At 36.8% G+C, this 14,745-nt stretch overlaps 1 protein-coding gene across 2 annotated transcripts in view; it reads left to right on the top strand.

Annotated features, from left to right (window-relative positions):
• Positions 1 to 14,745, top strand: part of DCHS2 (dachsous cadherin-related 2) — a 111,980-nt gene that overhangs the window by 51,359 nt on the left and 45,876 nt on the right. For both annotated transcript variants that reach the window (XM_057419073.1, XM_057419072.1), the window contains exon 3: positions 319 to 550. In XM_057419073.1, coding sequence (XP_057275056.1) covers positions 319 to 550 — 232 coding nt within the window. The remainder of the gene's footprint in view (positions 1 to 318; positions 551 to 14,745) is intronic.

Raw genomic sequence — 14,745 nt, 5'->3', positions numbered from 1 at the left:
AAGGGTTTTAACCTGTGTGCTGCTCATTAGTATTAACAAAAATAACTTTGTGTTCAGGCCTCGCCAATATAAGAATTTGAATTTAGTGTAGTCTATCAGCCCACTGGAGTTGTTCTGAGCATTTAGCTTGCCTAAATGTAGTATTTTGGGGTATTATAAATACCAGAAGTTGCTTTTAATTGACATTTTCATTGCTCAGTATTGCAGCATGTTCTGTTCCTAATGATGGGCTGAAGACAGATGTGCAGCATCTTATTGTGTACACTTTTAAAATTGACCTTGTGTTTTTGGTTTTATCTCTTCTGATTTATCCAACAGGGTGGGCTGAGTGCCCAGGCTTTTGTTCGCATTGAGATAGAAGATATTAATGATAATCATCCTGTTTTTGAACAAGCTGTCTATGTGACGAGCATCAGCAGTCACACAAAGCCAGGAACAGAGATCATCAACGTTGTTGCTACAGACAGAGATTCGGGAATATATGGTGCTGTCATGTACGAACTGGTCCCGGGAGAATTTTCTTCTTTTTTCACAGTAGATGCATCCACAGGTATTGTATGAGTCTATGTTTCACAAAGGCTATAAATATACAGCATGTAGCTTTTCCTTGCTGATGCTTTTTTTATTTGGAGTCAGGTCATACAGTTGAAATTTATATCCTAATCGAAAATAATTCTAGAGGAAGTTGGAGGATTTAGGTTTAAAATAAAACCTTTGCATTCACTGAAACAAATAGGAGAATGGGAAACATAGTACATGCCATTACAACACAGAACAAGCAGTATACCACTTACCCTCTATTTTCAGCCGTAAATATATTCAAAATTGTAAGAAATAATAAAAACTTTATTTTTTTGTAATAACATTTGAATTCCTGAAATGTTTAGGTCTTACTCTTGAGGAGCAATAAAAGACCCTTCAAAATGCTTTCATTTCATCTCTCTCTTTCTGTCATAATCTTCTTTCCTCACACTGTGCTAGAATAAGTCCCCATTCTGCTCAGTCATAATGTCCAGCTGCCTCCCTGCTTGACTCAGTGATTAGCTTTGTAAATATCTTTTTCTGTGTTTTGCTTCATGATGTGGCTCTTTGTTCTTCTGGTTTCTGGAGAGATTCAATGAAGGAGTGATGAAGAGAGCAAGAAAACAACTATGGTAAAAGCAAACCTGGTTGAATGGTTTTGAAGATGGGTGAATCTCACAGATTGAATTATTTTTCCCAAGGCCATAAAGCAGCCCCTGTAGTCTGCTTTCTAACTTTAAGATACTTATCAAGATCAGCTAGAAAGAACAAGAGCAGTGTATTTATAAATGTCCACCACACCTTTCAGAGAGAGGGTATCTAAACTGCGGCTACCATTTTACTTGAGAGCCAGCCTTTCCATATGAATGTATCCTAATCAGTGGTTTTGTTTTGTGATGGTCATGGTACAGAGGATTATTTTATATGTTATAAGAATATTTAGGGCTGTCGTATGTGTGTATGTATTAGCTGTTTGGCATACAAAATGTTGGAAGGCTCTATTCTTTCAAAATGGTGTCTATTTTCACTTTCTTACATGATCTCCAAAATATTCTGATGAACAGAAGAAACTAATCTTCTTAGGAAGTCGGTCTGCTTGTCTTGGCTATTTCAGAAGTTACTTAACAGAGGACTTTTAACTGCTTGTCAAATCAGATTCTCGGGGGCATAACTAATGCCAAAAATACATAGGTCAATCAATAATTAGGGAGCTGGATCTCCACAGGCATTTAACTGGTCATTTTAAAACTGCCCCAGCAGACTTGTCAGAGAGAGCCTGTATAGATCATGCTGGCAGTGCTGGCTTTGCAGCAGTCCTCTCTTTTGAAAGGCTTCTTCCTCAGATTGTGACCTTATGGCCTTTTTTTCTAGTTTTGGCACTTTGTATAGGAAAAAATGTCATGCTCAATCATGAAGACCATATACGTTTATAAGTTGCTATTATCTGTGGATCAGTCATGGTATTTTATCAAAGGCAGGCCAAATTCAGGGTGAAGTTGCTTGAGGTCATTATTGCTGACATTTCATGATGAGAAGAACATTTAGGTCAGAGACTATTCCCGACATCATAGTGCTTTGAATCTGATTGCACTTAATCAGATCTCCGGGGTAATTCATGAGGTCAGACTGTGTCTATTATTTTTAACTTATTAATATTAATGGTGTGTGGAGGGTTTTTTTTCTGAAGAATACACTGTTTCCTTTTATATTCTTCCACATCTACCTACAACAGTGCTTAGGCTCAGTCATCGGCGAGCAGAAAGATTTTTAAACTCTTAAAAAAATACACGTTATAAACATTAAAATTGCCTATTTGTCACACAGAAGTTCTGCCATCTTTGTGGGTTAAACAGCTGCGAAACCAGTTCAGTATTCATAGTGAGGTGAAGCAGGTGCCTTGCTGCTACGGGACAGAGATTTTGAGCTCTTCCTCCTTACTTCATGCTAGGACAGTGACATTTCCCAGTTCTTGTTGTGCTAAGGCTGTCTTCATATTCTCTGATATATGGCTTGATTTAAAGGTGTCTCCAGTCTGAAGGTTATGTAAGGAACTTTATCTAATTATGTGGGCTGCGTTTTGTGAACACAGGACAATGGACAAGAATGACAAGCAACAGGAATTCTTCAGGGCATGGATCCCCAAACCCATAAGCCAAATAAGATCATATTACAGCTTTTGTCTTTGGTTTTCTGATCTTGTGGACGTGCAGTTTGTTACTGATGTGTTCTACGGGGGGGGTTATTTGCATTATGATATATTGTGGTTTATCAGCTTTTTCATTATTACAGAACCTGAAAGGATATGATGGTGTTGGAGTCTTCCATGAACTTGCCTTACTGCTAAGTTTTATTTTTTAAACAATTAATTTTTCTCACTGATAGAGCATTTAGAAATGAGCAATGAAATCCAGTGCATTAGACTTTTTTGACTTATGTTCACTATAGCACTTAGCATTATATATAGAAGTGGACAGAGACATTTTCAGTATTATGAGATATGGATCAGTCAGTAGCTAACTGTTTGTCACATTACACTATGATACATTAAAGTCATATGCAAGATGATGATGTACTCCATGGCGTATGTAATTCCTATTTTATGGCATCCAGGTTGCGGATTTGAAAACTTGTGTCACTGTAGTTTTCTTTGTGGGTGTTTTTGGAGTTCTGCACTTAGAATTCACTTTTTTGCCTCATTAACATTTTCATTTTTAAAAGAGAAATGGATAAAAAATTAAAAAACTGAACACAAATTGTTCAATGCTGTGGCTTGCTTCTGGCTGTTTTGTTAAAGCAATTGTATGGTTGTAGCAAGAAAGCTTTTAGCTTTGCATAGTGAACTGAGTTCACAGTATAGGATATATCAGCTGGTCAAGCACTGAATGTACAGAGTATATGAGTGGTACTTTTGATACAGAAATATTATGAGGTCAAGCCACATTCAAACTCCTTGAAGGGGCTGCATGATTTGTTTCAAGCCCTGTGATCTGGATGTTGTATATCAATAAATTCAATGGGAGTGGGAAGGAAGAGCCTTTCATAAAGCAAATAGATATTCCATTTAAAAGTTTTTTGAATTCTAAACAAGCCTTTATTAACAATATTTGTTTGCTATTTTAGCTTTCATATCGTGCATTTATTATTTTTATATGCCCTTGGACAAATAAATAACATTTGTTGTATTTTCCTTTGAGAAAAAAAATGAAATGAAGTATTTTTAATTTGATTAATGATAGAATGTCCACAAGAAAAAACACTCAAAGAACTGTGTAACTAGAAAAATGTATGGATAGGAAACTAAACCAGTTCCTCTGCTAGTTCGTGACTCTTGCTATCGTTTGTTTCTAGTGTTTGTGTAAACAACATCTTGGCTTCGTTATATTTCCTTTTGTAGATATCTGATCCATGCATGATCTATGAACAGCACTCATGAATTGATTAGAACAGGGCAAGTTGAAGAGCTCTTCTGGCTAAGAAACTGTTTGAGCTATGTTTGTTTATTTTCCTGTTGTTACCTAAAAAGCTATCTGAAAGACAGCTTTTTATAACTATTTATAGTTATAGCTCAGCAGGTAATTCAAAATGTAAGTCACAGGATACAATCACAAGTGTTGCAGAAAACCTATGCAGTGCTAACTTTAAGAATTTGAGATTAACAGCTGAATTTATAAACTTTTACTATGTTACAGGCATTAATATTTTCCTTCACTCAAAGGCACATAATTAATTTTTACATTGATCTTACTGAAGGCCTTCATGAGAGCTGGATAAAAAAAATGGTTATCATCTTATTGTAGCCCTGGTTCAAGGAAGCTCTTTTACCTCCACAAAACTAATAGTAGTCTTTGAAAATTACTTTAGGCCAGGGTGACTTCATGTGTCAGTCTTCAGGTAAATGGTCTGTTTCATATTCTTAGAGCAAGTCCCCTAGCTAGCCACTGTGTGAAGAGAAAATTCCTCTGAAGGCTAAGTAAAAGGCAGCAGCTATTGGTTTATGTTTGTTTGAAGGTGTTGATGATTTAAACCTTGTATGAAAAGGATGTGGAGAAGGTAGCATTTACATAGTGTGTGTTACAGCAGTATAAGCATTTAATTTAGCTTCTCTGTTTCTTTTGACTATGTAAGATATTTAGGCTTGTGTTTCTGTGTTTCCTATCTAAATTAAATGCTATACCCTTCCTCCTTTGTATTTTAATGAGAATGTTCCTGTTGAGTGTGGTGGGTTGACTGTGGCTGGACACCAGGTGCCCACCAAAGATGCTCTGTCACTCTTCTCAGCTGGCCAGGGGAGAAAAATTATAATGAAAGGCTCATAGGTCGGGATGAGGACAGAGAGAGATCATTCACCTTCACGGACAAACAGACTCAACTTGGGGAAATTGATTTAGTTTATTACCAATTAAATCAGAGTAGGATCATGAGAAATAAAACTAGATCTAAAAAACGCCTTCTTCCCACCCCTCCCTTCTTTCCAGGCTTAGCTTAGAATCATAGAAAGGTTATGGTTGGAAAGGACCTTAAGATCATCTTGTTCCAACCCCCCTGCCATGGGCAGGGACACCTCACATTAGACCATGTCACCCAAGACTCTGTCCAACCTGGCTTTGAATGCTGGCAGGGATGGAGCATTTACCACTTCTTTGGGCAACCTGATCCAGTGCCTCACCACCCTCACAGTAAAGAACTTCTTCCTTATATCTAATCTAAACTTCCCCTGGTTTAGTTTATATCCATTACCCCTTGACTTACTGCTTGGCCTTGGCCAGCATCAGGTCTGTCTTGGAGCTGTCTGGCATTGGCTGTACTGCATAAGGGGGAAGTTTCTGGCAACTTCTCATAGAAGCCAGTCCCCTACTACCAAAACCTTTATACACAAACCCAATAAAGTGAGGAATTTGGAGATCCTTCTGTTGACTTGAAGATACTTGGATCAACCTTTTGTCATAATACATCTGTTACTTATTTATACCAAAAAATACATACTGAGTACAACAGACACGCCTTGTTACAAGAGCTGCTTTAGCAAGAGGATTTTTAATGCTAATACTTTAGCATTAAAAATTTATTTTTGACACAGAAGTACAGCTTTTTCTACAAAATGAATATCCCCCTGAGGAAACTTTAACTTGCTAAAAAATAATTTATTGCCTTTAGGATGCATTCTGATTTCTTTTTAACTAAATAGCATATGGTATCATGCAACTAAAATGTCCTGTAAAAGATACAGAGCAGTCTAGGAGCTTAGTCCATTGGAGAAAAACAAAGGGAGGGATATATCTGATGGACATACAAATTTAAGAATGTAAGAATTATTAACCTCATTAGCCAAACCACAGATTTAAGTCCAGCATCTCATCTTTAACAGTGTCTGACAATGGATACAAAAAGACAGATTAAGTGTAGAGCTTGTGCAGAACAGTCCTTCCATTGATACATTTTTCTTGCTTTGGCAGCGTGAAGTTTAGTGCTGTACTGCTTCCATTACTGTACTGTGGCACCATATGTAAATGTGGTTTAATGTCAAACTGACTTAAAATAAACTTTTGGGTTCAGAGCACCAGAATAGATTCATTCTAGTTAAAGATGTTGACAAGTTTTGTTGTATTGAAGAAAATGGAAATGTTGTTTAACAGTCATATCTTAGGATATTTTCCATGCATGATAAAGTTTTGTCTTTTTTTTTAGTACAGTGCAGGTTGAAAACAAAAGCTGAAATACCAAGATTTCTTCTTGGAAAAAAAAATCCAAACTTTGCTTAATTCCAAACTTTGCTTAATTCCATGTATTATAGAACGTAATATATAGCAGATTGTAATGTGCATCAAAGTAAAATGGGGATGCATCTTTTCTAAAGAAAACAAGGCAATTTTTATGATGATTTATGATGTTCTTGTATAGTATCGTAGGAAAAAATAGTTTATTTTTAAACTATTTTTGACATTTTCATACAGCATGTACTACATTTGCTAAACATATGAAGAGGTTTGCATAAATAACATTTAAAATTAGGAATGTTTTATTTTTTAATGTTTTGAGGCCACTTTTTAAAAAAAATACAGTTTCTTCAGTTACTGTATTTCTGATCTTTCATATGGAATGGGTAGCATATTCAGAATGCTACAAATCAGAGGAATATGTCTGAGGCGTTGTTTTCGCTCACTAAGTTTTCACCTTTGAAGGATTTTGTTTGAGTTAAGTCACAAAGGAAAAATTAGTGGCCTTAGCTGAGTAATTTGTGGGCATTTACCCTCACTGAGATCTCATCTAATGAAAAACCTAACATAAAGAATACAGGAAATGGTATATTCTCCTTGAAGCACACAAAATTTTGTGTATTAAGTGCTGGAGTGCAGATTTTGGCCTTGAAAGTAAGTTGTGCAGTTGAACAGCACAATAAAAACACCCATAGTGCCAGCTCTTAATGTATGCATCTCTTTTTTCTTTTATGAATAAAATCCAATAGAATTGACCACCAACAAAGAGAAGAATTCCTACAGGCTATGTGCCAAAAACTCAACCACGCGATAGTGTGGTGACATGTGTACTTGAGTTTCATTGTACAAGATATAATGCAAATTATTTACAAAAATACTCTAGCCCACCCCCTTTTCTTATAGTTAAGTCAATGCCAGATCTCAGAAACACAAGCACACACCAGATGAGACAGAGACTGAACTCCTTTGGCATTGCACAGATGATGTGGGCTGCTAACAAGAAAAATGGAAAAAAGCAAAAAAAAAAAAAAAATATGCCCAAACCTCCCCTTTTGGAGGAGACAAGTAATGTGAGATTTGTACAGTAAAGTTCAGGCAATCAACACTTTCCTGGGATAGAGACTATACGAGTCTTAAATGCAGATGTATTTAATGTACTTCATGTTCTCAGTTAACATAAAGAAAAGAAAGCGGCAGGTCACACAAAGAGAGCAGACAGCCTTGGCAAAATGCCTTCATACTGTTGGACTGTTAAAATGAATGTAGTAGGGAGTGGCAGAAAATCAATTCACGAGGATTAAGATGAGCATGTGTTTTGTGATGCTCTTAATATGAGAACAGCAAATGTATCTTACTGGTCTTATATTAGGCTTCATTCTGTATCTGTGCTGGAAACGTGCATCATTTGGTACCGTGTCTTCAAAGAAATAGCATTTCCAGTTACATTGGCAGTCGAGTTGTGCACTGAGCTATTTTTGGATCTGCAGGCTGTCAGCTTGATTGAAAAGGTCCTTGGTTAAAAAGATGTTTTAGGAAAACTTCAATAAGCTAAGCAAGCAAAGGTGACCTAGTGGGATGCTGTGGCAGTGTAGACTGTATTATGAAAGCTCTGCCTTTGTCTTTGAAAATACAGCAGTTCAGCTGACCAGAGTCCTGCCCAGTTATTGGTGCATGCTTTGATTTTTGGTTGGGGATTTTTTAAAACTCATGTTTTATGTGGAAGCATTCTCTTTGTATGCAGTCAGACAACAAACATGCTCTGCATTACTATTATGTTATTTGGTTATATGCTGCTTTACTGACAAATTAGCATTTTGGCTGGTGTCGGTTTTTTTTTGTTAGGGAATAATTATTTAAACATGTAATAGTTAATATAGAGAAAGCTACATCAAAGTAATACTTGTTTTTCTATATTAAGTTTTAATTTTGATGTCCTATGGTGAGCCATAAAAACTCCGTTGTATTATTAACATTAACATTCTACTAAGCAAAACCCCCACCAAACCCTAGTCCTGTCCTGTGAGTTTTGTGGTAGGCTGAAATAATGAGACAACAGTGGATTATTATGACAATCAGTTGGTTCAGTATCTCCAGGTTTCTTTAAATATGTACTATGGAAAATTAGTTTTTGGGAAGCTGTTAGATTTGACAGTATTCTGAAGGATATGTAGCAAATACGAATTCATTCAGAGTCTGAGGCGGTTTTATGTTGAAATTAAAAATGGGAGGAAGTGGATCAAACAAAATATTTAATTTGACTTGAATGTTAAAAATATAGGAAATGAAGCAATAGATTTACAAAGTAAGCTAGAAACTGAAATCCCTCAGTTTAACAATTGCTGTGGTGACCAGAAGGACCCAGTTGAGTTCATAAAAGGGTCTGGGTTGGAAGGGACCTTAAAGACCACCTAGTCCCAATCCCTCTGCCAAAGGCAAGCAGGTTGCTCAAAGCTCCATCCAACATAGTCTTGGGTAATGGGTATAAGCTAAACCAGGGGAAGTTTAGATTAGATATGAGGAAGAAGTTCTTTACTGTAAGGGTGGTGAGGCACTGGAATGGGTTTTCCAAAAAAATGGTAAATGCTCCGTCCCTGGCAGTGTTCAAGGCCAGGTTGAACAGAGTCTTGAGTGACGTGGTTTCGTGGGAGGTGTCCCTGCCCATGGCAGGGGGGTTGGAACTTGATGATCTTAAGGTTGTTTCCAACCCTAACTATTCTATGATTCTATGATAATACAAAATCATTCAACATGAGAGGCTGATGCTCAGGTGGATATTCTGCTTGTGAATAACGGAGTTGCCTTAATTAGAAATTAATGTTTTGTGTGTTGATGAATATTTATTTGCTCACAAAAGTTATTTCTAACCTGTAGTATTTAAAATAACAAAAAATGCTCTAAAAGTAGAGAGCCGCAGTGTTAAAACTGTACATTAGCTTACAGATCCAGATACTGGTTTCTTATATTGAAGATTACCAACCTGGTCAGATTTGGATGAAGTACTCTTGAATAGACTTTCATACGCTAAGTAAAATCTTGCTCTTAAACACAGTATCTTTATATAGTATTGATTATAGGCACTAAGCTATTTTATTTATAATTCCTTTTCTAAGAGGAAAACTGTGGGTTTAGCAGAGAAATCTGCTAGCAAGGGGCCATTATCAAAAGCATCCCCGGTGCAAGGTATAAGGCTTCTGTAAAATACAAATGTAGAAAAGAGATCGATACCAGTTGAATCATTAAATTACTAGAAAAACGTTCAAATGCCAAATACTTTTGGACTTGAAATGGTCTTATTCACTGAAATGCAACACAGTGTTTATTCCATCAAAATTAAGTTTTTAAAGCTTTTTGTTATGAGCTGAAGCTCTGTGTATTACAGCAGGTAGACTATAAATAACAATGTAATTCCTCATTAATTCTTTCCTTTCCCCTGACAGTTATTAAACCAGCTCTTCAAACAGTGCATTTGGCAGAGTGTTGTTATGGTTACCATCAAGAATGCAGCTTCACTTAAAAAGGTGCATTTTAAATACAGGTAGATAGCTAAAACAGGAACCTAAATGGCAACCTAAGATTAGAGCATAGACAATGAGTCGGATAAAGTTCAATGGAAATGTCAAGTAGAAACACTGTTGTTCTTCCCTAGAACAATGCTGGTTTTAATGTTCATGCAAGGTCTATACCTCCTAACTGCATGCAGCTCTCAGACATATAGTATTAAACAGCAGGTCCAGCTGCCAGCTTTGAAGGTGAATTGGGGTGATGAACTGTGCATACTTTTTGCCATCTGCTCACTGTCTGAGCTGTGTCAGGTCACGTCAGCTGACCCATCATAGAATATTTGGTGAATAAACACTGATGTTATTTAAAGTTGTTAGGGCGTTCAGTTTCGTGGTCTTAGGGGACACTGTTGATAGTTGCTGATTTTGTTCTTCTTGCTGTGTTCTAAAGTGCCTTCTTATTTCATGAACAATGAGAAAATACTGGAAGCTTTTTAAGCAAGAACACATTTCTATGCAATCCAGTGTCCTGAAGTTAGTATGTCCTGATTTTTATCTTTGCCTCTGCAGTGCTTGACTAATGGAAAACATTTTGTTTACCTACAAATAGCTATAAATGTAGGTCTGGTTTTTGCTTTGGTTCCATGAGGACCCTATGGAAAAACAGGTTTTCAAATTGGTCAGCTAGAGGCTATGTGCAGAAATCCTATTGGGATAACCAGTATTATGTCTGCTGTACAAAAAGTGCTTATGCTGAGTGAACCTACTTTGGTGGTAGAGGCTGTTGTAATGTTAAGACTGAACACGATCATGAAGATGATCAGATACATATTTTAAGAGAATCATTAGATGTGTACCCCTGTCTCCTGTCTTTAACTGTTGAGAAACAGCCCTTGGCAGCTGACTCACCTGTGGAGTAGGGTGCATCTCCACAAAAATAAGAACAAATCCCATCAGAATTACCAGGAGATGGCAGGTGCTGCAGAATCCTGTCTTTCACTAATGTGTTTGCATGTTCTGCACAAGCACTGGCTTCTTTTATCTTTCATTGTTAGTAGGCACAAAGCGGAGAGCAAGAACTTCTTGGAAGTTAGTACTGTAGCAGGTAATAGTGACTGAGAGAGCATGAAGGAGATCAAAGATTTGACAGTCATGATTTTGCCTTTTATTAGTACTAGCTCTCACCGTACATTGAATCCCTGAAACCACTGTAACGATTTATGCTAGCCAGTGAGCCCAGATTGTTCTGCAGCAAAACATCTGTAAATTCCAGTGTGGCTGTGCTGAGCTAACCTGCCCTGGAGCAAGGCCTGCAGTGGCAGTTTCAGCAAGCATTGCAGATCCTATCTAAAATGTGTATGTAAATCATGATGGGCAGTCTCTGTGTCATGTTTTTTGATTTGTAAAGGTTGGAATCTGCAGTTAGTTATACCCATGCAGATCTAGTCAAGAAAATGAGGTTGCCAAGGTGCAAGTGAGGCTGGATGTTAATGCTTCATCTGGTATGTAATTATATGATTGTTCACCTGTGACGCACAATTGATTCCAGCTCTCTCTTGTGCACAATGAGAAATTACTTGAAATTACATTTTCAAGGCACTGCAGTAACATAAACAATAGATTTTGAAAAAGGGAATTAAATGTTATTAAAGGCAGCAGATAAGATTGCCCATATATATATATGGGGAGCCAAGCTATAAGAAAGAAAGTGGCATTTTTCACACAGTGCCTTCTTAAAGTGGAACCACATTTGTGTCTGTTTGGTCTCCTGCTGAGAGCTTTGGTCTTGGTAAAATGTTCTTCACAGAGGAGCCATCTCATTATTCCCTTTATGTTGTCAGCATTTCTAGAAACTGTTGTATGAACTGTTATATTTGTAATAGAAGAATATATTCTGTACCACAGCGATCTAATTGTCATTTAAGTTTCCTGAAGCCACAGATTGCAGGCTGCAAATGACCATGGTAATAACAATAATAAACACCGTATTTTCTTAATTACAGAACAGGAAAGAAAAAAAACCTGTGACTCATCTTCAGCCTGTTATTTAGCAAGACATACCTTGAGTTTTCGCACACCAAGTGTGTGACTTACACAGTTAGTTCCTGCCACATACTTCTTGCAGTTAGCCCTCTGTTCCTGCCTTTGCAATGTAGTACTGGGGAACTCCTACACTGTACCTTAGCAGATCAAATATGCCTAGCCGGCCTGCTCCGAGGTATGCTGGCAGCTGCTTTGCACCCAAGCAGTCATGGCTGTTCATTTTAGTCATAGTCTCACATTGTTACCTAACCACATAGAAAGTAGGATCCCAGATGCTGCTTAGTTCTACAGCTTCTTTCCCGTCATATAGTGCCATAATAGAGCCTAATGTGTCATGTTCCTCAACATACAGTAGAGCTGTCTCAATGTCTGTATGGGTTATATATTGCCAGATGCAAAGCTAATGCCCAGTCCTACAAATGTTGGAAGAAACAGAATATATATAATTAAAAGTCAAACTGGGTTATAAACTTTCCTGCATACTACAGTTTTGAGGCTGGAAAGAACTATATGGAAGACAGATACTTTTTACTGTCATCTACCACTGTTCTTAGGGCATCCCTGGTCCCGCAGGAGAGGGCTAAGTTGGTGAGATGTGCTTGACTATTGCCTTTCCTCCCTAGGACACAGAAAAAAAAATGAATCTTTTACCAGTATTTTTCCCTGTCTCCTCTCTGTAGCTGATCTGGCATGGACTGTGCTGTAATCTGTCTAGATGAGCAGAGAAGGAATTTTGATTCTGAAATATGTCTGTTCCACCAGGTCACCATTCCTGGAATGGAGCACTATTTGCTCCCCTCTTTGCTAAGGGATATTCTGAAGTTAGTTACTGCTTTGAGAGTAAGAATTTCAACATGATAATTTTCTGTAGGAGATTTCCCACTCTTCACATCTTGAAGTATCCAAAATGGGAATGAGATATTTTTTGCCTTGTTAATAGAAAAATACCCAATTAGTCAAGTTACTAAAAAACAGTCCATTTGATTGGTTTCACTTGATTTGACAGCAACGGTGTTTAAAATCCACGTTTATATGTTTAACCTCTGGAAAAGAAAAGGCAAAACCCCTTTTTCCTTCAAGCTACAGTTGCTCAGATTACCTCAGGAAATGCGAAAGTATATATCTAACTAAATGTAAAACCCAATCATCAAAAGATAAAAAATAAAATATTTAAAAAAGGCCAAAATAAGGTTGAGTCTTGGAAGTGCATCTGTTATTGGAATAGGAGCTGGATCAGCAATGAATTCTGAATCCATCTGTAGCTCTGTTGGTTTTTTACTGTGGTTTGTCATACTGGAATGTGACATTTGTTGGTAGTGGAAAGTATTCTTCCTTCATCCTGAAGCCCCTTTGAATGCATTTTAAGCATGTCAAGACACAGTTTGTTATCATAATGTCCTGGCAGTGTAATTGGAAAGTATACCACATGCGTATTTGAGTATTTATAAGGATTTTATATATTTTCCATTATTCTGCTTAAGAATGTATTGTAGCAAATTAGTGTTGTGGCTTCACCAAAATTTTGAGAGGATATATTGTAGTTGAATAATGCACTGATTCTCCTAAGGCACTTTTGAGTTAAACCAAATTTTTACCCTGTCTGACAAATAGGACAATTAAATGTCTGACTTGAATACCAAACAACATTCCTAATAAACCTGTCTCAGGAGCCAGGAAATTACAAAGGTAGCTCAAAGTTTAAAGGCTGGGTTTTACTGAGCTGCTAGAAGTTTTGTGTCTTCACCAGTGTCTACAAAACTGTATGAACTGTAGGAAAAAGAGTAGGTGAGTTCTTAAAAATACCTGTTGGTATGTAGAAATTGTCCCTATTGAATCACTTGAGTTTACTGTGACCTTACTACTTAGCATACTGCAATTGTAGTGTTTAGTGTATATTTAGTTAAACTCAGTCATTGCTGAGAATTTTCTTGCATTTGGTCACCTCCCATCTTCATTTTCATGTTCAAAACCTTACTTTACAAATAGTACTGCAACATTTGTGACCACCAAAGAATGTTGATGGATTTTTCCCACCTCAAATAATGTTTAAGTGCTCTTCCTTCTGGTGAGTGATAGGGAAGATGCTGGAATGGATAAGATAAACCAATTTTAATGCTCTCTAGGGCATAATTACATTTCTTTATTCCATCTTTTACCTGGCTGTAAACACCTGGTCTTCAGCTGTGTGCCTCACGTTATAATTTGTAATATTTAATTATAAATTAATTTATAATTTAGGTTATAATTTAGTTGTACCGTTTATGAAATCACAAACATACTGTGATCTGCTGTATTACCCTTCGATCTAGTGTTTACCCCTAAATTTTTAACTAGTTATGTTCACTTCACCTGGACCAGACATTTAATAGTACTCTGAAGGCTAATGATTTATTTTTGGGTTTATATCTTCATTTACAAATCCTTAATTTGCTTGCAAAGGACAATGTATGACTGTCACAGAACAATTAACAAGTATCAGTTTTGGATAATTGTTGTGGACCGTTATGAACATCCCGTAGAGACCTGTGGTTTGAATATAATTCTCATTGCTGAGTCTGATGTCTTCACTCAAACAAAGCTTTCTTTGAAGTTCATGCAATTTTTACTCATAGAAGAAGAATGGGACAGGATTCCTGCCATGTTCATTCTTTCTACTCATACTGCCATCTTAAGTAATAATAGTTAGATGTGGGTTTCTGTAGTTATATGGAGAGTATTTGAAAATTGGGCATAATTATCTAATATTACTAAAGATTTATTTTAGCAGTCAGAAGAGAATGTATTTGGAGACAGCTAGTCTCATTCACCACAGTTAAAGGATGAAAAATATATTTATCTTGAGGAAGGGACATCCAAAGTGCTGTATTTCTGGACAGAGCATTGTATTCTCAAATAATTACTTATCTCATATAGTTTATATAAAATGTAATTGCTAGCAGCTTGCAAATTCATCAGATGTTAGGATT

The sequence above is a fragment of the Pezoporus wallicus genome, unplaced genomic scaffold (assembly GCF_028554395.1).
Source record: "Pezoporus wallicus isolate ANWC-B61680 ecotype Strahan unplaced genomic scaffold, APGP_CSIRO_Pwel_v1 contig_2384, whole genome shotgun sequence".
Lineage (NCBI taxonomy): Eukaryota > Metazoa > Chordata > Aves > Psittaciformes > Psittacidae > Pezoporus > Pezoporus wallicus.
The sequence above is the reverse complement of the archived record's forward strand: the minus strand, read 5'-3'. Positions and strand labels throughout refer to the sequence as shown.